The sequence below is a fragment of the Cyclopterus lumpus genome, chromosome 18, assembly GCF_009769545.1.
Source record: "Cyclopterus lumpus isolate fCycLum1 chromosome 18, fCycLum1.pri, whole genome shotgun sequence".
NCBI classification, from domain to species: domain Eukaryota; kingdom Metazoa; phylum Chordata; class Actinopteri; order Perciformes; family Cyclopteridae; genus Cyclopterus; species Cyclopterus lumpus.
In genome coordinates, this window is record NC_046983.1 from 11,896,660 (window position 1) to 11,921,434 (window position 24,775).

Sequence of the window (24,775 nt, forward strand, 5' to 3'; positions counted from 1 at the left end):
AGTCTACATTATTGCGTCATGGTACATGTGAACATTTACACTGCTGAGAGAAGGGAGAGGGGGATGGAGTGGAACGCATGGCGAAAGCTGGTTGGATGGGAGGATGAGGCAGGAAAAGAGAGGAAGAGGGCATTTCACATTATTGTGCAACAGCTTGTCGAAAAACACTCATTCGTACAATCTGCCCAGTTCATCTCCATCAAAAGATTTAAAATACAGATTGATAAGAGACATAAAGTATGTTAAGGTAAAGTACTTTTAGGTAAAGTACGTTAAGGTAAAGTACTTTAAGGTAAAGTACTTTTAGGTAAAGTACGTTTAGGTAAAGTACGTTAAGGTAAAGTACTTTTAGGTAAAGTACTTTTAGGTAAAGTACGTTAAGGTAAAGTACGTTAAGGTAAAGTACGTTAAGGTAAAGTACTTTGATGTCGTATGTGTACAGATTGTAAAGCCCTCTGAGGCAAATTTGTAATTTGTGATATTGGGCTATACAAAATAAACTGAATTGAATTGAATTACTTTTAGGTAAAGTACGTTAAGGTAAAGTACGTTTAGGTAAAGTACATTAAGTTAAAGTACGTTAAGGTAAAGTACGTTAAGGTAAAGTACGTTTAGGTAAAGTACGTTAAGGTAAAGTACGTTTAGGTAAAGTACGTTTAGGTAAAGTAAACATTTAATTCCGCAGAGATCAATTTCAGGTTCTAGACCTTTAAATAATTAAAAGGCCAGACATTAGTAGAACATTGAGTTAAAGTTGAATTCACCGTCATCACCTGGCAGTCGAAGAAGGCCGTTGCTGCATCGGCGTTACACTTTTAGGATACAGTGTTACTATGGAGACGGAGCCACACCACTGTGCGGTGTGCTTGGTTTTCTTTTTATCGAGGCAGCACTCGGCGAGTGGGAGTGTTAACGTGAATATTTTCAATGCGTGTGTATGCATATTTTATTTCTTTTAGAATGTGCTTTCAGCTCTGGAGGTGTGCAACATTGTGGGTGCTGGTTAAAATGTAGTACACACACACACACACACACACACACACACACACACACACAGAGAGAGAGAGAGAGAGAGAGAGAGAGAGAGCGCCGAGTGCTGCTACTGGGAGTCCCCAGAGTCTCTTATTAGTCCGGCTAATTTCACATCATTTGACAGAGAATTAATTCATAAAATAATCAGCAGAGACCTAGAAAATAACACCACATGACTTTATGTAATCCCATTTACACCTAGCATTAAAATCCCCATTCAGTAAAAGACCAGTCACCATAATATCGGCCTGGTTTAGAAAAGGCAGGGTGGAGCTGCTCCTCTAACTTTTCCATTACGTTATAATATTAAACCAGAGAGTAAAAAAAAGGCCTCAAATATCACCATAAGTCTCTATTGACTTTAAACCTATACAATGATCAATTAGTTTTAGTGGGCATCTGGTTTTGGATTAAAATAGCCACATTTTCAACCCACAATAACTTTATGAAAACCCCATCCCTAATCTTACGGCATTATGTCTCTATAGCATGCTTATGGCTTTGGGGTTTTAAAGACAGGTGTGAATGGGGAAACATTTTCAACACCAGTACAGATCTTTAAAAAAAATAAACCATCTGCTATTACTGATACAGTAACAGAAGACCTTTTTTCACTTTGGTGCAACATTGGACGTCTGTAGAGTGAATATCTGTCAACCCTCAAACGCTTTGCTGTGCTTTATTAAATACATATCTAAAACCGGTTGGGGAAAGTGTGGTGATTTCTGTCCTTCAGCCCCAGTGTGCTTTGTTGTCTTTCCACAGGACAATATTGTGTTAGGTTTATCGGAGTCCACCACTCCACTGTGACTGATGTCTTGCAAATGCGAAGCATTCTGAAAATGAAGAAGAACTAATTTCCTGTATGAAAGAATGATTTTGGAAATACATCCTCTAGTGGGTCTATCCTTCTTTGTCTGAGCCCCCGCTGAGTACGAAGAAAAATTACTCGTCGTAATTAATACAGAGTCTCACCTACTCACTTTGAATATATTAAGCAACGTCAACAGCATTGAAATAGAAATTGTGGCATTTAATTGCAAGTAGATGTTACAACCCCGTTAGTTACACATTGTTATTTTGCAGTACATCACATTTAAGACTAGCATTTAAGTAAAGGAATGTATCACAATTCATATGTATAATGTCTGATTTTCCACAAGTTGACAGACAGGACATTAAGAGATGCATTGAGATATACTGGTGTTAGACCTAATAACCACACCTATAGGAATAACTTTGCTTTTTGGAGTTAACTAATGGGATTAGTGGTACAATTCAATAAGGAATTTCCATCAAATTAATATATTATTTAGGATTATCACATGGTTTACTATTTACACCCATCCTGTGTCTGGATATGTGTGGAGCTGTGCTTCATTTTGTTTTCCCAGTATAACCATCATAGTATGTACAAATCGGGGTTAACAATGTCCTGCCAGTTGTCTATAATGGAAAGGATTCCCGTTTTCTCCTCTTCCTCTTATTTCAGTAACCTTCCCTACTCCTCCACTTCCAGAATCAGATGATGTAACGCCCTCCTCCTCCTCCTCCTCCTCCTACTGCTGCTACTACTGCTACTACTACTACTATTACTCCCCCATGCCTCCCTCTGCTCTCTCACTCTACTCTTCGATTTCCAGTATCAGGTCATCTCCCTCCAGGGAGGAGTCGGTCGTGACATGAACCGCCTTAATGGTGCCGGCCACCGGGGAGTTGACCACCGTCTCCATCTTCATGGCCGAGAGGACGCACAGCGGCTGACCTTTCACCACCTTTCATGATTGTGGAGAGAGTTCACGGAGCATTAAAAACACGAGTCAAATGCGCAGATCACTGAAGCAGCACGGCAGTCAGAGGGTAACAAAACAAACTACAGTCAAAGCACAGGACATACCAGATCAACTTATTAACACAGCCAATCACACTTATTGAATCGACTGTTACCAAATTACCAAACACATAACTACTGTATGCAGGTAGTTGAGGTGGTGTATGTCCAGGTTGGACATGTCCTTCTGAGATTTCTGCTTTTCTAATAATAATAATACTTTGAATTCATATAGCGCCTTTTTTAGACTCTCAAAGACGATTAATAGCCAGCACACACCTCTATTGCATTGGCGTAGAAGTCTTTCTATTTTAGTGCCGATACAAAACACGACTGCGTTTCGGTACTGATGACCTTTCAGATATATAAACAGGTTTCCCTAAACAGAAACAGATTTTATTCGTAGAATGGCGACTTGATTTAAATGAGGAACTTTGCTCAAAGAATAGCAAAGCTATGTGCAGTGTAAGGTAATCAAATGGCATTACAAATAAAAAAGGGTAACAGTAAATTAACCTTGGATCCCACTTCCACTTTGACCTCCAGGACTTTTCCAGGCATGGGTGCTCCCACCTGACCCTTGATGGACTTCAGGGCCTTAGGATGGAACTTCATTTCCTGTGGGGGGACAAAGACAAATGTCACGCCTTCATCGGTCCAGTCGATCACCCATCAAAGTAATCTGCACACGCCCGCCTCCATTGAAACATTCCTCTCTGCTCAGCCTCCATCGACTCCTCACGGCCATTTCTTCACGGTTTGATCAAACATCCGTTGTTTTAAGGAACTTTCCCTTTACCCATCCATTCATCGTCTAACCTGCAGACATGTATCCTTCTCTCAAACCATCCCACCTGCCCCTCATCCGTCATTCATCTCCCTCCCTCCATCCCTTCTGTGTACCTTCATGGCCACTGTGTCTTTAACCAGCACAGATCTCAGCTGTCCGTTGAGCTCAAAGAAGACCTCTCTCTGGCCGGCCTTGTTCAGGTCCCCCAGTGCCAGCGCCTTGATGTGGAGGATCTTCCCTCTCTCCAGCTCCACCTGAGAGAAGCAAACAAGTGGGGAGGACAGAAGAGAAGGAATGAATGGAGGGAGTGGGAAGGAGGATGGGACCGACATTTAGATTCAGCTAGAAACTTGAAATGAATACACGAGGGCCTGCAGCTCACAAGTCCAGCTAAAGCGTAACATTAATTTGCAGAGCCTGGTGAAATGTGAAACAAGTGAAAGTGAGTGGAGCGATGAAATGCACAACGCTTCCTTTTCTTCCTCGTTTCCTTTTCGCCTCACGCTGGGCTGGGATGTTTCCAAGCATGCACTCGGTGGAGGGCAGCGACACATGGACCGATTCATCCTCATTGTAATCAAACCGCATAATAAATAAATCAAATCATGTGGCGCTCCTATGAATCTTTGTAATTTACACTAATGCACAACTTTTTTCATTACACTTATCAGCTGCACATCTGGGTTTAACGCCGTTTGCACATATATTATATTTTATGGTAATGAAAGGTGGAGGTTCTCAATAAGCCCTTTTCCCAGAGTAGTGAAAGCACTGGCGTTATTAATAAAATTAGTAAGACGTGACTGTGATGCTGCTTTCATATGAGATGGGTGGCAGAGATGGAGAAGATTAACGGTGCATTGACAATATAACACCATATACATTCAATTTGGGTTACAAACATACAAACAGTATTTTTGTCTGACGATATTTGGCTATGGCTTCTATACAAGTGCTCCGTCTGATATATATCGGTGTTTCCCACTTGGAATTACGACTTGGATAGATTGATATGAACACTATATACAAGTCTTTTGAATTGTAATTACAATAAATCTGATATGCCATGAACTCAGAATGAACCCGCATCCTGAAACTGAAGTATTATTTACAAATGCTCCTTTTCTTGACGGCTTCCGTGAAAAAGTGTACGTATTCATGTAATTAATTTACAACAAAATAATCTATTTGTATTGTTTAATTAGTCATGTAATCCTAATAACTAATTAAACATGTCGTTCTGTCTCACTTTACTCTTCGACAGCAGGACACAAAGAAAACACCTCTTGGTATTAAGTCCTTTTTACTTTCGGATGTTTCTGGAAAAAGATCCCGCAGTTTGTTTGAGACACACCCGCCAGGTCGGGGGATGAGAGCAGCCGAATAGTTTTACCAAACACGAGCACCGAGTCTGCTAAAGGTCAGCTAAAAAGGGCATTTGACGTTTATTTGGACTAGTTATTGACCTGTTGAGTGTCATTTTAAGACAAAGACGCGAGCCGCTCTCTCTCTCTTTATCTCCAGACTCTTTCCTCCTCATATACATTCTGGTCACTGCGTTCTGTCTCGATAGTTTTCCCCTCGACACCAGCCACTGTACCTCTTTATTTATCTCACGCCTCTTCTCACATATCTCATGCCGCCGGTTGGGATTTTTTTATTTATTTATTCCGTCTTTCCATTCGTCCAACTTCCTCTGTCTGGCTTTCAATCTCTCTCTTTGTCAGTGCCCCTCATGTGTCGCAGCTTTCAATTTTCGTATTGTTTATTTTTGCGACCCCGTATCTGTGGCTCTCATGCCGTTGTTAATCTGCCTCCTTTGGCTTCTCTTTAATACGTCTGTGGCTCTCCGTCTTTCCTCTGCCGTGTCTATCCTCCGCTTTGACTCGACCCTTCCCCTCTCATCCTTTTTGTTTCTCTCATCACCACCTCGGCCGCTGAGTCTCAATTCATATTCCAAACTAAGTAAGTAGGAAGATGAAAATATGCGCTGCTGCCGCAGGTATGTATTGATCTCATTTCCTTCTGCCTCGGTCTTCCTCCGGCTGCCCTGACTCTTCATCTATTTCCCTCCCTCTCTTTCTTCGCAGGCCTCTGCTTGTCCCTGGCACTCAATCTTCACCTCTCCGCTTCTCTCTCTCTCTCTCTCCACCCTCCTTCACGCCGAACCTCTCCGGCTCGCGCTGTTTCGTCAGGCTCTCGGCAGCACTTTGCCTCCCCCCTTTCCACCGTGTGGCTTCGACGCTGCATCTCCTCGCAACCGTTCCCGTGAGAGCTACAGTATGGCCCTCCTTTGAAGAGCTGCACACGGTTTATAGGATTTTGTCTACGCTGTAACCGTGTGTGTATGCCAGTTCTGTACAGAGTTCGACTTCATTGAAACAGCAGAGCAGCATTAAGACGTTCACAGATTAATCAGACAAAGGCTCACTCCTCCCCTACAGGTGGCTTCTATTATCTGCTTTCATTTTGTTAATCCATTTCCAGGCTTATTATCTTTGTGTCCAACGCATGTGTCCCAATTCAACCCAACCACCCCTATTTTTAGACAGTACGGTATGAACTATATATTCTCATTGCATATTGTTACATTTAGTGCATAACAACTTGTACTTTACTGTCTTTTACTTATGCAATGCATGCACTGTGACACATTGATCAACTTGTGACTTGTGCATTGCCTCATGCCAATTAAACTCCGACAAATAGAGAGCGCGTCAAGCTTTTTTTTTGTACTTGTGTTTTTCTTCTCGGAGATCTTTCTCAAGAGCGCTCCGCATCCAGTTGCCAGCGCAGTCGGATCATCACCGGGTAGGAAGCACCAAACGAATACCTACGTTTGAACTCGGAATGTGTGCCCCCCGACAAACCCTCAAACACACGACATAAAATAGTTTTCAAAGTCGATAACATCGTATCAAACCCAACTCAAACCACCCAGCCTTCCCCTTTGTTTCTTATTACCATACTTGTGATGTGCATTATGAAGGTTCTATACCTCAGTGATGCGTCTGCTGTGTTCTCATCTATATAGCCCTCGCATTTATTCACAGAGCACCCTCGAGCACAGCGCTTTGTCTGTCAAATTGACAGTGACTCAAGTTTCACAGTACGTGTTCCCAAAGTCTCAGATTGATTTTATTAATGTGGTGACATTACAGCAGCGCACACAGCTCCATGTGTGTATCGGTGCACATTAACGACCGGCTCCATGTTTGTGTAAATCTGTGTTTAGATTGCCATCAAACATGATTAATACCACGCCGAGTCATCAGCGCATGCAGATACGTCTATGTGTCTTTCTGCCTCTTGTTTGTGATGCTCAGTGATACATAAAGCGTGTGTGGGCGAAGGAGATGGGCACATGCACTGGAAATGCTCTTCAGATGCCATTTCTAAAAGTGGTCATTTGATTTTAAATAGGCTCAAAATATAGGACTCAAAATATTGACAATGGATCAAGAAATTACGCTAAATTAAAAAAAGTGTGTGTGTGTGTGTGTGTGTGTGTGTGTGTGTGTGTGTGTGTGTGTGTGTGTGGGGGGGGGGGGGGTAAAGGCGAAGTGTGTGTCGTCCCACCACATTCACAGCACAAAAGGGAAATCTTCCAGGCTCGCCGTTTACTTTTTGGCTGATACGGCACTCCAACTGGATTTTCAACAGGCTTGAAATGAAGTGCTTAACAATACCAAATGACTGCCGTGAAAGACTGAATATCAACTTCCCACAACGTCAACAACTCGGGGCTTTGGGCCTAAGACGGCACTCCAAAACAAAGATTTGGTGCTTAAATGGGTTTTGATGAAGATTCACGTTGAGCTGCCAAGAGCTCAGAAACAGACTTGGTTCCAAATGTACAGCTAATAGTGGGGTTAATTCCAGTCATCTGGAATGGACACGGTCCTACGATTGCTGCTGTCACTGTGGATTCACCACAACCACAAGGCTTTTATTCTGCCCCATCTTCTGATGGCTGAATATTTATATATTGCAGATAATTTAACATAATACATAACTATGGTGTCCCACTGTATTTGTTGCATCAATCTTGTACAAAACCCGCTTAACCTACAATATGTTTGCTGTTGATGTTCAACACGCACATGTCTATTTAGTGGCTGCTTGTATAACTCTATACACATGCATTCTGCATACAGAGGTGTACCAGGGCTCTCTAGCTGGAGGACTGGGGCTCATCTCTGCCTGAACAGTGGCGACTATAATTCTACAAAGCAATCAGCATGGACACAAAGATAAATACGCTTATTATGAGCACCATACTAATTCACGTGTGTGATGGTCCTGAGACAGGCTGACGCTCTACAACACGTGCACATTGGACAACAGCAGTTTCCTTCAGAGCTTCACTCACCTGGCGTACGGTGTTGAGGCTCATTTCTTTCTTCTGGATCGACGATGACTAATCTTTCAAAAACCTGATGCTGTATGAACCTGTATCTACCTCCTATCTGACTGCTCGGTGGAGACGCCACAGGAAACTCACGCACGGGACCTCAGGAATCAAACATCCACTGAACACAGAGACTTTGGATCAGAGTTCAACTCAGTTTCACAAATAACTCGAGTTGGGTCCGGTATCCAAGACAACAACCTCCTTCCACATCTGTCTTTTCCCAACTGGCGAACAGACAAAATAGACATATTATTTATAACATAACCTCTGTCCACTCCCTCATCACATATGTCTTGTTTACCCACGTACACCAGTTCAATCCGGTTACTTTAAGGAATGCGGCTCCTCTTCTTGACCTCCCCAACCCGGTCCTTCCCTTATCCTTATTTTGTCTGCGCCTCCTCGTCCTTGGTCTACAGCCCTCTTTCTACCGGTTAATACTGGAACAGCACAAGGTCACTGGGACTATCTACGCCCGGAGTCCTTTAAACCCGGGTCATGTCCGGGACACAGATATGTGCTGTTTTTGTTGCAGTTGTACTTTAAGCCTAATATAAAACACTTTATATGTTGTGGAAGCATAAGATGTAATACATTTTCCTTCCACAACAGTCAACCTGCCTCTTTCATGTTGAACACTGGCATCAAACTGGCATACACACACCTCATATCACCAACAACTTGTCAGGAACTGAGGCAACTCAATTCCCCCCAGTGATGTCTATTTATGTTTTAATAACCCAGATATCAAACACAAAGGAAATGTAAGTCCCGAGGACAATGATGCAACATGCAATGGTGTGTTCTTGTTGTGGGCAGAAAACTTGTTAGATTCAAGACGGCAACATTTCTGAACCCCGTCTACACAATAACGCACCAGAGACAAACATTTAAGGCCTCAGAGATGAACAGTTGTGAGTGTTTATGCTGTGATTCTGTGTGGGAGTGTCCTCATCGCTCTGATTGTACAAAGGAAGTAATTACAGTATCATAAAAGGATTCTTTGTTAAGAAAGATAAATACTGCTCTTGAATCACCCAAACTGCAATGAAATAAATGTATTTGACGAAGCCTACTTTCATGAACATCTCTTAATAATAACAAGATTGGAATAGAAACGACAACAGTGAAATCAATTGTCCCGTCAGTAATACTGTAGGCCCCATCCTGTTCCTCTGTGTATGACGCTGCCACTGGGACAACATTCAGCACTATTATTATTATTATTATTATGTGGACACACATAATGTATGTCCTTTTAAGAAAACAGTGAAGGAGGCAATCAGTTAGTATCTTGTATGTCAGAAATAAAGTGCTGGATGTCCCAAAAACTCCTCTATCAAAATGAAAACAAATATTTGTGGTCATCCAAAGTCCATCAAAACTTTACAAAAAAAATCCACAAATGTGAAAAAAAAATAAAAAAACTTGAACAAATGTCATATCTTCTCCCAGAAACCTGCGTGTAATATTTGACCTTTCATATGAAAAACAAGTAAAAAAAACAAACAAATGCAATCATGTTTTAATCAATTGAGTAGCATCTTTTCTCTCTCAGCCTCAAGAAGGTCATTCATGCTTTTATATCATCTCGGTTGGACTATTTTCATTCAATGTATTCAGGGTTAAGCCACGAAACGCAGCTGCTCAGCTTTTAACAAACACTAGAAGACAAGATACCAGGCCTGCTTCAGCCTCTCTTCACTGGTTACCTACAGATATTATTGATCACCTTTAAAACCCACTGCTCCACGATGAGCCAGCGCACCGCCTCAGATCCCAGAGGAGGCCTCTGCTGGCTGTTCCTCGGTCCCAAAGACGGAGACCCCTCGGCTGTGGAACAATGCCTTAAGATCTGAGCCCACAGAATCCGCAGCATCACTTCTCAAAACGTATCTTTGGAAAAAAACAAAGGCTTCGTACTATAGTGCTGGAACACTATCTTATCTGTTTTTTTGTTGATCTCATTTGGTATTTTATTCCTTTTTAGCATTGCATTATTATCATTTTTTTCAGCTTTCATTTTCTTCATTGAAGTCTGGACAAAAGTGCAGCATAAATATAGTATAATATTATATGTATTTTTTATATTAATACAGGGAGCTTCCATATGCCCTTGAGAAATTCTGCTCAGTAAAAGAAGAAGAAAAAGACATCATGCTGCTCGTGACAGGACTTTTTTTTTTTTGGACGTGTTTCCATTCCATCTCTCGCTAATCGGACCGGATCTGGTGGGAGTACCCATCGTCATGACAACAGGGAGGGGGGGGGGGGAGGAACGATGTTGAGCAGAAATCTGAGCGTCTAAAAGTTCTAAAGATGACAGTTCTGATGGAGTGTAGATTAGATAAACAGCAGCCAGGGAAGGTGAGTAGTGAAGGTGGAAGAACAAAACAACACTTCAGCATTTGGGAAATGGTTGAATGTCGAGTTTTCCAATAAACAGAGTCACTGAAAGCTAAGACGGGTTAGATAAAAGGTTAAACATTTTGTGACGTTTGTAAAATCTATTTCCCTGCAAGGAAAGCTACAACTGCCATATTAGAAGATGGATATTAAATCTTTCCCTGCAACTGTAGCCTTCAGCGTTTTGTTGGTTACTTAGAAATTTAAAAAAACAAATTTCGGAGCTTGTTGTAGTTTGTTGTACTGTAGGAATTATAGAAGCTTCTAAACAAATAAACACGCTAACACAAAGTGCTGAAGCTGCCAAGAGTCTTAATCAAGGGCTTATTCTAATCAGTGGCTCACGGTCTGACTGAAGACACATTTCTGACTATTGCATCACATGGTACCCACCCTCGGGTGATTAACGAGAACCGAGGGTGGGGGAGGGGCCTGCCTGTCTTGGGGTCAATACTAGATCAGCACAAACAATGCAGCTCCGGATTCTTTGCTAATAGTACAACAGCAGAGTGCTCCCCATGTCCCTCGTAAAATGAAAATCAATTAACAACAGCCTAGAACCATTTTGCTGCAGCGAAATGAAGCAGTAATTAAACGTGTTTGTCTTTGGTCGCTCTGAATCACTGTCATTTAAATCTGTGTGTTGCTCATAATGAGAGAATCAAGAGAAAGTATTGAAAGAAGAGGGATGGAGAAGGAAAAGGCCGATTCACAATAGATGAAGTGCATTAGGGTTTTACTGGGATTAGAATGGGAACTGGTGGAAGGAGGAGAGAATGACTCAGGGGAGGGGTGTCGTTCAATATACTGACATTAACAATAATTGTGATATTTAAAAATCAAATATCGATACCATGTTAATAATACACATGTGATAAAAGCTCGGAAATAATCCAGCGTCGTGAAATCATTTAAATTTATAGTGTTCATAAATTATAGAATCGTATTGTGAATTTCAAAAAAGAGAGACAAAACACAGAATAAATAAACAAAGTAGAAGATGAATTTGACTGTTGGCATTATTATTGTTAATATTGTTATGAGTTCTTTTGGCCACCATAACTGTGTCGTAAAAGAATTATTTTGCGTCTCGCTTTAGTGAGAATGGTGAAAGGTAAACAGGTGGCTGGAGGGAATTGCGATTCCCTTTCATGTAGTCATACAAGTGTTTTATTTTATTAACGCACAAATAGGCTCTGGGGAATTATTTAATTGAAGCTATGGAGGAAAAAAAAATAATAAGGATTGAAGATAAATGAAAGCTGAGGGGACACGAAGGCGATGAATCAGCCGTCCCTGCAGCAGCGCCACACTGCTTTCTTTCAGTAAATGTCTTTGTGGAAGAGGATTTCAAAACACCTTCTGAAATCCTGACCATGAACGGTTTTGTCACCCTTTGGAAAGTTTCAGGCACACAGTTTCAATTTGAATTCACTTTTCATTGAAAGGTCCAGTATTCACTGTGGATGGGTACTGTAGGTAGGCGGCTAGTCGGCACAGAGGTAGCTTCGTTAGCGGTCTCCCCGGACAAACGATTACGACGCAGTTCGCTACGACAACTCATTCGTTCATGTGAAAGCTTCAGGAGGATTTCCCAGCATGCCCTATTTTCCTTCACGCCAACTATATTTTATCCTCAGCTTTAATTCACCAGTTACAATACAGCATGTCAACCCCATTACCATCACCTCGCATTACACCAAGAACACAAGCTTATGCCAAACACACAGACACAGATTCTACCAAAGGTCACCAAAGGTCACAACTATCATCTCTGACCTGTCTCACTGTCTTCATACTGCTGTCACGGGTACTTTGTAAATGTGTTGGGGTAAAAAAAAACAACCTCATAACAGCCCATTAGAACCATAACAGCTTTTCTCACACCAAACCATGCGATGTCGCTCCGTATGCATTTCCCCTGTCAAGTATAATGAGATGGGTAAGTTGCAGCGTCCAGGTTTACAATTCAGGTACAAATAATGCTCAAATCTAATAAAAGTTGGGAAGAGCCTTTTAGAAAACTTCTTTCCGAGTTTTGAATATCTTAGAAACATGTCTTTACCGGATCACATAGAGAGTGACAGACTCTGCCAACATCTCCTTCAGTAGAAAAGCAAAAAGTCCTCTTTGATCCGACGTTGGATTCTGACATCCGTCGCAAAGGTTACCGTCAGTAGTCTCAACAATCTCTTTGGACTTCAATCTGGGCTTCAACAAATGCTGAAGCCTTCTGTTCATCAAAGTGAACCCCCGGCCGTCATTCTCCTGAAACTTTCTGAATAGAAACAGGGTTTTCCCAAACCTGCTGTCTCATGTTCCGAGAGAAGTTTCTAATCAGCACAGCAGACATCTTGAAGGATTTCTGAAAACTGTATCTTCACGTTTGTTACGGTTGACGGCTAACGGTTTGCCACTTTGATGCCAATAGGAACATTTCACTCTCAGATTCTGTGAGAGCCAATTATCACATCCTCTCACCAGCAGAGTGACATTCCCGTGCCCCACTAATTTGATGGCGTGCAAAGCGAATCCATTCGTTTTGTTTCATTTCTTCAAATCGGACTGCATGTTCACTTGCCTCCCTTTTGGAAAATAAACAGTTGGTACAAGCTTTAGAAGTGTGTAACGGTTATTTTTATTTGGGTCTGAGACACGGGCGCTCGGTGCCTTTCACTGGCCCGCTCTCAAACATCACACGACCAAATGAATCTGTTATTTCTGTGCTGGAAGGCCAATATGGTGGCCGGAGGGATTAGAAATGGAGTTTGTTGTTCCCTTGATACCGTGTTAATATCTCTGTCTTCCCCACTTCACTGTGAGTCTGCACCAAACTGCATCAAACCTCATCCACCTGCAGTGACGGAAACATCATTTACTTCTGATAATGTCGGTTCTTTATGGAACCGTTGTTGGATCACAACCAATGAAGTAGCTCAATGGATACTGTGATACCTTATTATAGTATGAAATGTGTTTTCATAGTATCGGTGACTGATGTGCACATGATATCACACTGTTGATTGTGATTTTTAAGTATTCTTGCTGTGATTTTTCTTTTGCATTACTCTTTCATCTTAATTTTCATAGTTACAAATGCACTATGAAAGCGAGAGATTGTGCAATAGATGTCTGAACTGTTGGACGCGGCGGCTCAATCAGTTCTTTTTGTCTTTCTCAAGCAAAAAAATTAAATACATTTATTTAGTATTGCACTTTCATAAAAAAGTTGACTTTTAGTCCACAGTATACTGTAACCATAATGCAACAGCTTTTCAAGTGACCCTTCCTGCGCGGTAGATGCACACGTTATGGTCTAATGATCTTAAATGGCACGTAATATTTAGATGTGTACCTCAAACTCCTCGGCGATCTTGGGTCCATCTAGAAACAGTCTGGTGCTGAGGCAGTCCACTGGACCAAAGTTAGCTGGTGGAAGAGAAACAGAGATGGCCTTAATACCAGCAAACATTACTTTATGATTATGACACTGGGCACTGTATATGAAATTGCATGCAAACCCAACTCGGAGACATAAGGGTACACCAGCTGTAAAAGGGGGATAGTTTTGGACCAATATTAATGACCATAAATAGAATTAAATAAGACTGAAGGAAAAGTGGGGTCAGGGGTCTGTTCACTCTTTAGCAGAAGTAGTGAAGGAACAGCTGGACAACAAAAAACAAGCATCTCATAAAAAGGGTCCCGCCACTTTAATGCTAACATTTCTTCACTCCTCAAAGCAGCAATTGCGGCTGGTGTAAATCCAGGCTGCTGAATGTCACTGGAGCTCCTTTAAACAACTTCCAGTCAAGTTTTTAAATGAGACTCCTCCTCGAGAAAGATTTCCTATCAAACTTCCAACATCACAGCCTCATGCTGCCGCTGACTGCATTCACTTCAAACTTGCAAATAAAAATGCTGTTACTGCTTATGCTGATTTCTCCCCCTGGCACCAGCTCTCGTTTGTTCTGGTTTCTTATATGTGCATTATGTAAATTCACTTTTCCCCACCCGAGATAGGTGAGTGTGTTGCCCCCTGAACTGCCAAACACAGCAACTGGAAACTCTCCTGCCTGATGGTTGAACCTGAATGTTCCCGAGTTAAGATTGGCTGCTAATTTCAAGCCCCAGTAATAATACAAATGAGAATGGGAGTGTGTGTGTGTGAGTGAGTGTGTGTGTGTGTGTGTGTGTGTGTGTGTGTGTGTGTGTGTGTGTGTGTGTGTGTGTGTGAGAGAGAACGAGACCAAATGCCATTCGGTACAACAGATCCAATTTGATCAAACGCACAATAACAAAGAGTTACAATAAACAATTTGCTGATGCCTCTTCGTAATCCAAGTATCTGAGTACATCCGATCCATTATGGTCGCCTGCCCACTCACCAGTGAAATCCTTGAACTCCTGGAACACCTTGGGGTACATGGCGGCGGACATCACGTCCTCAGGGGTGATATCCTCACCGTGTGCAGCTTGGAGACCCCGCTCCAGGGCCTTGAAGTCCATGGGAGGCAGAGAGGCGCCGGGACGACCCTCGATACGAGTGAGCGACTTCAGCACCTTGGATAGGGAAAGAAAAAAAAAGAAGAAGAAAATAAAGTGAGGAAGTTGGAGGAGAGTAAACAAGCGCAGAGAAGGTAGAAAGTTATGAGGGTGTGAGAGGAAGGGGAAACAAACGGATGACTACAAGTTTTTTTATTTAAAGTCAGATGGTCGTTATGAATGTTTCCCCACTCACAGTTCCCCCGTGGGACTCTGAACCATGTGGGATGTATAAAGTGCGGGTAAAACCGTCACAACTCTAGGTCTGGATGAAAGCGTCACCCTGTCAGAGAGACATGGGGGGGAGGAATATAGAAACACATGTGGAGGTAGGAGAACGGGAGGGAGAGAAACACTCGAATGGGAGAGAATATCAAACTTAATGCAAGTTGTATTTATTTCAACATTCGCATACAAGTGACACCGCTCTCCTATTATGTCTGCAGCGATATCCACTTGAATGCAACTCGTCTGTTTCTCTCCGTTTATGTGACACCGCATTACTCCCTCCGAGCATTCTTCTCAGAAACAGCAGAGGAGAAAAGACGAGCGGAAAGACGGAAAGAAAAAGGGATACACGCGCGGAAAGTGGAGGCTGCTGTGGCGCCAATGAGATGAAATTGCATCTGCCCACACGGTCGTTGGTCTCCGACACAACTTGTAGAGACATCGATTGAGTCGAGGACGTGATGGTGTCAAGACGGGCATTTCACCTCCGGCCTGCAGGCTCTGTTTGTATTTTCACAGATTTCTTCCGCTTTTGATGACACAGTCTAAAGAGGCGCGGAGGGAGGAGACCCTCCATCCACACAATTAGCCTATGTAGTCTGCTTCAGCAAATATTTCCTGGAAGTATAAAAAATTTTTTTTTTAAAAAGAATAGCAAAGTCTCTTGTGCTACCTACCTCTGAGTGTGTTTATTTCCGCTTAATACCGATCCAAATAATCATGGCCTCAGCTAACATGCTAAGTGCTGCATTGGTAACCCTCATGTGGGGTTTCACTCCTCCCACTGTGCGCACCAAATACATTTACAATTATTCATACTTCGACTGTTTGCATGCATACCGTGCATAATGTTATGTTTGCAAATATGTGCGCGCCCTTCCGTATTCTAGTCTTTGTGTACGCGTAACATCTCGGCACATTCACAAGTGCATGTGTGTGTACCTCGCAGGAATCTCCAGACAAAGGGCCGGGTGCAATGCTATTAGTCACAGAGCTAACAGTTCAAAGATAGCTGACTCACTTGTGTGTGTGAGAGAGAGAGACACTTCAAAGATGGCAGGCTCATTTGACTCCCCCGCTCATTAACATGGCATCCTCTGAGGATGTCCTACACTTAAACTGGTTGATTGTTTAAGTGGGAGACCCAGACAAAGAGTGACTGTGTGTGAGTTTGAGTGAGAGGGAGTGTGTGTGTGTGTGTCTGCATTAGGATATAAAAAGAAAGACAAAACGCTTCCTTCAAGGTTATTTGCTTTTTCTCCACATTTCTCTTAAAACCACTCAAAAACACACTCCCACTCTCTTCTTCTTTTTTTTTTTATTGTCACATATTTATATCTTTTTTTCCTTTTCTTTTTTTACCGAGTGCGATGCCTCTGAGGGATGTGCTGGATTTCTTTTTGGGACTATAATCGTATTTCTTGAATTCACTTTGTGTCTGATGGCCTCCTTATTATCCCCCCCCCCCCCCCCCCCCCCCCCTCCCCCTTTGCTTCCTGCCTCTCTTGTTTTCCTCTCTTGACCACTCTCTCTCTCTCTCTCTCTCTCTCTCTCTCTCTCTCTCTCTCTCTCTCTCTCTCTCTCTCTCTCTCTCTCTCTCTCTCTCTCTCTCTCTCTCTCTCTCTCTCTCTCTGTCCAGCAAATGAACCGAGCGTGACGGATCTAAGGCGACGAAACGCCTCAATTACCACTTTGTGCCCTGGGACGTTTTCCCCATGCATACAAATGTGCATTTAAGACAGTATGGGAGTGCATATGGGAGCATGTGATATAATGCATTCTCACTAATTAATGCCACCAAAAGCTCCATCAAAGATACATGACTTCTTCCATGCTGCTAGCAGGCAAAACATAAGCTTCAGCTACAATACACAGATATCTCAGGGGTCTTGCATGCAGCACTGGAATATGGTGCATATGTCTATGCTTGCATGCAAGAACGTGTACAGCAGCTAAGTAATAAGCTAATTACTCAGGAACTCTCACTTATAGCCGCATACAGGCACAAACAAAAGATGAACTGATTCAGTGAAGTAGCAGCAAATGATGGCCGATGCCTGCCACAAGGCAAACTACTCCCACAAACACAGCTCTGTTTTGGGAAAATAATTCAATACATAATGCAATGTTTTACTTTCTTCCCTTTAAAACCAAATGATCTTCCTCCAACTCGCATGAGCTTGACACCAATTACTTTGATTTATACTCTCAAAAGTACTCTTAGATATTCAGTGGGTGAAAGTCAAATGTAACAGATTCATCTCAAGCCTGCGGCTTGCATGTAAACACAGGCGCACACAATGAGCGAGAATAAAAGCACTGTGAAAAGAAAAGCAAAAAATAATTTGGACCAAAGCCGAGCTCTGAATTGAACTGAATTAGAGTGATGGAGAGAATGAGTTCTTGGGAACGCGGTGTGTGGAAAAACAGCCTCCTGGTGTTTGGGCATTAACTATCGAGGCTGGGTTGCAGAAGAAACGAGCCTCGCTCGGCATTAAGTATTCCAGTGCTGACTGAAAATAAAAGAAGATCGTTTGAATGAATAGAGAAGTTATCCGCAGTATTGTTGTTGGTTTAATAGGAATGCCTCCCGTGCCACGCGGTTAGGAGGAACAGAGACACGGATAGAGAGGCGGCGGTCAAAACTGGGAAGCTAAATGACAAATATTTGATCAGATAATCACCCGACTGTACACCAGTTTACAGAGAAAGGGACAACCTGATGACACAGGGAAAGAGGACATCAGGAGTTTGTTTTACAGAGAGGCAAACAAAGAGGAGGAAAGATGTTTGGGAGAAACCGTAACCTTAAGAGACCGAACGGAAGGACCGCTACAGGAATCGACAACCAAGTTATGAAAGGAGCAAAACGCTAAAGAGGAAGATGAACTTGACAGAGCAGGAGAAAATGACCATTAGCTAAATTGAATAAGTTGATCAAAAATAATAGGGCAGAAAAATAGGTACCTTATTACGTTTGATCCCTCCTTAAATAATATTTCTGCAAAAATGTTAACGAACACTCTGCACACTGTAGAGTTGCAGTGGATTTTTTATATATACTTGCACATGTAAATAAGAAAGTTTATGTTTTAAATTAATACATAAAGAAAGATCTGATCATTAATAAGGGCTATTATGAAGAATATTCTGGAGGAATGTATTATAAAGCATACGAGATGATCACTGTTTTATTATTGTAACTGTTTGTTGATGACAAATGTAACAATGACCTGTATGATGCATGAGAATGAATGATGTTTTATTGTTTAGAGAATAGTTCAAATGGATGCCGATTGAAACCTGAGATGTTACTTTTATTCTGAAGGCAGGATAATACGTTTTATTCTGGAGGGAACTTCCTGTCTTGGACCGGAAGTGTGACGTTTGACCCCGCCTTCTTAGAAATGAATTAGCCGAGCGAACAGAACGGCGGCATTCTTTAAACTAGCCAATCAAACGAACCTTTACGTGTGAACTCATTTGCATAACGATACTAACTGCCGCTACTTTGTTCTAAAGTTCAGAGTTCTGTGGTTTGGGCTTCTCGAGACAGCCCCTGGCCCACGCTGCTCCTGGATAAAGAGAGATGCTTTGGAGCAGCTGAGTCCGTCTGTGGCGAGCGCTCCCATTCCAGCTCCACGATCGGGAACGCTATATGACATCATCTTTGCCATTAAATGTTGTTCAACTTTAATTTGAATTCTGAATTTCCTGCGGCCACGGGACCCGAGGCGTTGAATATTTTTTCAACACACACACACACACACACACACACACACGCACACACACAGTTATACATTCTCAGGCACACATGGTGGCATAATGAGTCTCCTGTGTAAAAGTGCAAACGGAGTCTCACACCGAACATTTCGCATAATAAACACTTTATGAAAAATCTGTGGTTGAGACAAATGTTCTCTAGTTTTTTTTTTATCCTTTTCTAAAAGCAGAAAAAAACAACAACTTTTGGTCGGAAATGTCACGTATGCCAATATGCCAGCTGGTTTTAGGGGAGAATGTGACACAAGTGCCTTTATCCGAGCGTGTGTGTTTGTGCGCCTCTCTCGAGGAGACTTGAAGCTGCTGGCCCATGATGCACGTGGGCATCTCTCCCTGCAGTCGTGAAGGCAGGAGACAAGAGATGCAGACGGAGGTAAAGAAACAAGAGAGGACATGAGAGGACAGAGCAATATCACGCTTTTCTTCACCGTTTGCACCTGCCAGCTGTAAACAAGCACGGGATTTGGATTGCTCCAACACCAGCTCCTATAATAAGTCCAGAATAAACTGGACAGAATGTTGTGTTGTATCAAAGCTGTTGCTAATTGTTGACATATCCGAGACTGCGAGAAAAAGAAATATCCCCCCTACCATTTAGTATAAAGAAAATACATTTTTGTTGTTGCCTCTTTATAATCACAGTGTTATGTTGGTTGTAAATAAATGTGGTGCTTGTAATTACGTTTTGTAGATGTAGATGCTAAACGAATTTAGGGGTCCTATACTACCCTTAAAATAAAAATGTATGCAAATGAAACCCAGGATGGAAATCATCAGAAATACCATGTGAGCGAATGAACCGCATGGAAGAAAATAATGGCATGTATCTACTGTACCTTAGATCTGAACGGCTCTGGGAATCCTCCATGTGGTATCCCAATGTATCCCTGCAGGAACTCCACCACAGACAGGGGGAAGGACAACTCATCCGCCCGCTCCTCCACTTCCGCCCTGGTCAGGTTGTTCTGCACCATGAACTGAGCCAAGTCACCCACAATCTTTGAGGATGGAGTCACCTGAGGGAGAAAGAGATAGAAGTGTGAGTACCAAAACGTGTGTGTTACTTTGTTAAATCCCTATTTCTTGTTTGGGAAAAGAAAGGAAGTGGAGGATAAAGAAAAGAGCTCAGTTTAGCCCTCAGTGAAGTATTTCTATGCAGCGTGTGCACGCAGATGATATCTCAGTTTGCTTGGGCGGAGGAGAGGGCGCCACTATTTCTTTCTGGAACGTGACCACCGGCCTCTTAATCTGACCAAAATCTTAAGAACAAATCGCACAAAGAATATATTCAAGATGATATTACACTTTTCCACGGTGTGATCTTGCATTTAGTTTTATTCCCGAAATCAGGAGTGCCATCAGCTGTCTGTCAGGCTGATGCTGTGTCCTGCTGTGTGGCTTCCTGTCTGCAAGCGTGCACATCCTCAACGCTTTCGCCAACAGAGACAAGTGGTGATGGAGCCTCTGAAGATTAAGTACTGACCCAGAGGTTGGGACAGCAGAATGAGAAATTAATTATTTAATCATTTGATTTGGCAGCCATGAACTGAAGCACACAGGCAAACAGAGTGAAACGGAAGAAGCAACAACAACAAAAAGCGCGTAACACATTCAGTTAAGTCACATTCCCATTATTTCATTATTTATAATAGCATATCATTATGGTAATAGCGACCCCTATTAGCATGATAGTGAGTCTTTTTTTTGGACTGCCACCAGGACACTGATGCAAATATTAAATTGCACACATTACTCTTCTATTGTAATGAATGGAGGCACATATTTCAAGTTTCCTGTTCAACTCCATTTGGTATTCAGACCATTAAAGAAAGAGAGAGAGGGGTCAAGTCATATGATCCATTGATAAATATATATATATATATATATATATATATATATATATATATATATATATATATATAAAACAACAACAACAACAACACGGTGAAGACCACCTTTGGGTAACTTTCTGTCTCTCACAGACATTTCTGTACTTAATTCTGAAATTAAACATTGAGATAAAGGTGTGACTAAAGGGAGGAGAAAACAGAAACTCTGTCTTATCTCGGGGCCCAAACTCTTCAAATATAAAGCTGGAGCCACCAGCAGAGTCCCATGGTCCGTATATTAGCCTGACTCATAGTTAGAAGGAGCTGTAAACTTCAGCATTGACAGCTGGAGCACTGGAGGAAACAAAGAGTGGGCTCGCACTCACTACAAGATGCATATTTATGTGGCAATTAGTGCACTCTGTTGTCAGATGGCAGAGAAAGAAAACAAAATTGAGATAAAATTTACATTCCCCAAAGAATTTCCCAACACCAAAGTATTTCTAAGAGAAATGGTGTCAAATTGAAGCACACACACACACACACACGCACGCACGCACGCACGCACGCACGCACGCACGCACGCACGCACGCACACACACACACACACTACTCTGGGATTACCAAAAACCCTCGGGGCTTGGATGTTTGTGAGGCAGATCCCCTGAGATCACTTCAGTCTTTGAACAAGCACAGTCCAACTTCTGTGTGTGTCTGTGTGTGTGTGTGTGTGTGTGTGTGTGCGCGTGTGTTTTCTGTAAATGCCTATGGTCTCTAAAGAGAACAGGACTACAAACCACCGTATTTTAACTACGCTGTACATAGTGAATGCCATGAGTGCCTACACACCAGTGTTAATGAATAGAACGCCAGGCTGTAAGATGAAGTGTGAACCAAGTATTTTTATATATATATATTATTGTCATTTGTCAGTAAAAGTGTGGCATACTTCTCCTACTCTAAGCCTGGAAGAGAACACAAGCAATTAGTGTCTTTTTCTTTCTTTTACAATGTAACACTGAAGCAGCAGAGGCTGTAATATCCTGACCGTTTGTCACTATAATGGATCAAGCTCCAAAAAAAACAATCAATCACATACTTCCAATAATGCCCCTTGCTAGTGTCCATGAACTTTCAAGCTCCACGCCCTCATCTTGTCACATATGTTTGTGTTCAATTCAATTGGTTTTACTTAATTTCACCAAAATAATTCCCTTAGTATCAACAGATTTTTTAATTTAACAGGAAGTCCTCGGCACATGTGATGTAATTCTATTTGATGAAGGCTTCTATTCCAGTTTGAAGAATAAATGATCTTGTCATAACATTGAGACGCATGCGACATTAGTTCACCTTGTTTATTTAGCAGCCAACTAGGTGCACAGTTAGGAATTGTTATGCTTTCTCGTGGGATAGATTATTGGGAGAGTAAAACATATCGCGGAGGAAAACAGAATAGTGAATACTAGCGTGATTTAAGAATGAATCAATTACATTTCCCATGAAATGGCTCAACACAACTGGTGTCTCGTAAGCTTCCAGTATGTAAGCTGGACACAGTTATCTAAATGCCACAGTCATTTTTTTTTAAAAGTATTCAGAAATGTCTGTATAGACAAGGACGGTAGAGGAACATTAAACCCATGTCACACAAGAACACTTGAATCTGATAGGTAATATCTTATCGGTTTGTTATGGCCTCCAGTTATGAATTATTTTGTCACATTTTTACGGGGAGAACGGACCTGGTTCCCTTCCCCAGCTGTATAGTTCAGAGAATATTATTGATCCAAGAAAGAAGTGAGAGAAAAAGTGTAAATTACAAATCTGTCTACTACTTCAGCACCACAGACAGCGCCACGGATTTTTTGATAGCCTTCAACCCTTGTGCAAAGCACTCTCTGCTACTCGGGGATCAGGTGATGGCAGGTTTATAAAAAGGAGGGGGGGACGGCACCCCGCCTCAAAAAGCTCATGGACCTTGGCATGAGCCTTGCTAGGGAGCCAGTGCGAGGTGTGAATCAGAGCGATAGCGAGCACAAAACAGGCTGCCATAGTTACTGCATTCATCCGACATTGAACCGGGAGTCAACACTGAATTGTTTAAGCTGCAGATTGTTTGTTTTTTTTCAATGTCAGAATCATCACGTTCCACCAGCCGAAAAAGGTTTTTTTTCAGTTTGAAGATTGGTCTCGCCGTCCACTTAAAAACAAAAAGTCTGATATTAGCACTGATGACTTAACAGGGAGGATTTCAGACCCATTCAAGCAGGCTTTTAAAAACGGCCCGGGGTGCATGTTAAAGTCCACAACCACCATATTTCAAAAGCAGCCTCGCAAGCAAATGAGCATTTTGCCAGCACGATTTAAGAAAGAGATGCTTCCTGCTGATTGAAACAAGTGTGCACTTCCCTTCAGCATGTCCCCCCCACAGCACCTACAGCTCAGTCGGATTGGGTTTGTGGATAGAGGCGATAATGATCCATTGACTGTTTACAGAAAAGCTTAAGGGATTTGAACGGGCTGTTGGAATCCCCGGAGAGAGAGGCCATTAACTCGGTATAGAGGTGGAACAAAAGCTCACCGTTGAGTTACTCAAAATCCATCTTAAACACAAGAAAGCAGCATGACTGTGCATTCCTTTAGAGCCTTCTCCCAATCTCCATTGTTCCCTCCGTCTCCAGAGTACATTTTTCAATTGTTCTGCTGCAAAGTTAAGGATCGTTACTCTCCTCTTTATTACCTTTCTCCAAGAACCATCTTTCTTACTCCATCCCACTCCAACTTGTACTGCCATCTTCTGTCTTCATACTAACAGCCAATATGCTGAGTCCCCCCTTGGTCCCCATGCATCACCTCCATCTTGTGACCATCTCTCTTATCCTCTGGCCCGCTGACAAATATTTACTTTTTCCTTGATCCACAGTAACATCAAGAGTGCTACTCTGAATCCCCCCTCTCCCCCCCGCCCAAAAAAAAAAAAAAACCAACAACAACTTTCTCTGCTTGCCTGGCACACAAGAAAAGGAAATCTCATTTCCCAGAATGAGCTGTACATGATGAGTGAGCTTTTCTGTATTTTCAGACGAGGAGTGAGGTAAATCACCTCCTGGTTGTGCGGGGTTACAACATCTATTTCCCCTGTTCCTGCGTGAGCTCAGACTCTTGACTGCTGATCCCTCTCAGTCTAACTGCACGATAGTGTCATTATGCCTTTTATATACAGAACACACTGTTAACCATGTAAATACACTTTGAAGTTGAGCCCATAAGGTGCGATGGGGATGCTTTTTCTATGCTTGTACATTTTTGGTGTAGCACAAAAACTAAAAAGCTTAAAAGTGGTGTTTTCATCAGTTGGATTAAGTGAGCTGCTTCTTGAGCAAAACCAAATCTGTCTGATCTTTAGCAGTCACAGCGAAGACAAATAATTGGCTAGAGGTTGGTGTCAGAATAAAGGTCTCTGGCAACCCATTTCCTTCTGGGTTGAGTTCAGCCTGCTCTCACCGAATGGCACATGATTAATGTCATTCTGCGTGCAATAACAAATGCCATTCTTGCCTTTTGTCAACTTGTTAGATTTCATTCGGAGCGTTGGGTGAGCAAAGATGTGAAAAATGAGAGATGTAAGAAATACAATACGCACAATACTAAAACTAGTTATAATAGGGATTGGACGGCCTGTCATATATGTACAGATCCAATATCATTAATGTCATAAATTTAAAGTAACACAGAGTAAAGTTAAGGCAAGGAATGTGATTTTGCAGATATTTGGGTCATAAACCAACGTATTGTACCATGTGACATTTTGAACTGATGACGGCACTAGAGGAAGTCGAGGAATTGACTTCCTGGTGGGAGGAGATTAAAAAGGCAGGGGATCATCAAAGTCATTAGGCCTCGTGTTCAAGGCA

The 24,775-nt window shown here is 42.1% G+C and overlaps 1 protein-coding gene across 1 annotated transcript in view; it reads right to left on the bottom strand.

The window, feature by feature from the left end:
• Nucleotides 1–2,044: 2,044 nt before the first annotated feature.
• pcxb (pyruvate carboxylase b) overlaps nucleotides 2,045–24,775 on the bottom strand; it is a 243,787-nt gene continuing 221,056 nt past the window's right edge. Inside the window, exons 22-27 of the mRNA XM_034557049.1 lie at nucleotides 19,866–20,045; nucleotides 14,862–15,036; nucleotides 13,829–13,902; nucleotides 3,767–3,907; nucleotides 3,380–3,481; nucleotides 2,045–2,807 (exon numbers count right to left, since the gene is read on the bottom strand). Coding sequence (XP_034412940.1) covers nucleotides 2,658–2,807; nucleotides 3,380–3,481; nucleotides 3,767–3,907; nucleotides 13,829–13,902; nucleotides 14,862–15,036; nucleotides 19,866–20,045 — 822 coding nt within the window. The 3' untranslated portion in view covers nucleotides 2,045–2,657. The remainder of the gene's footprint in view (nucleotides 2,808–3,379; nucleotides 3,482–3,766; nucleotides 3,908–13,828; nucleotides 13,903–14,861; nucleotides 15,037–19,865; nucleotides 20,046–24,775) is intronic.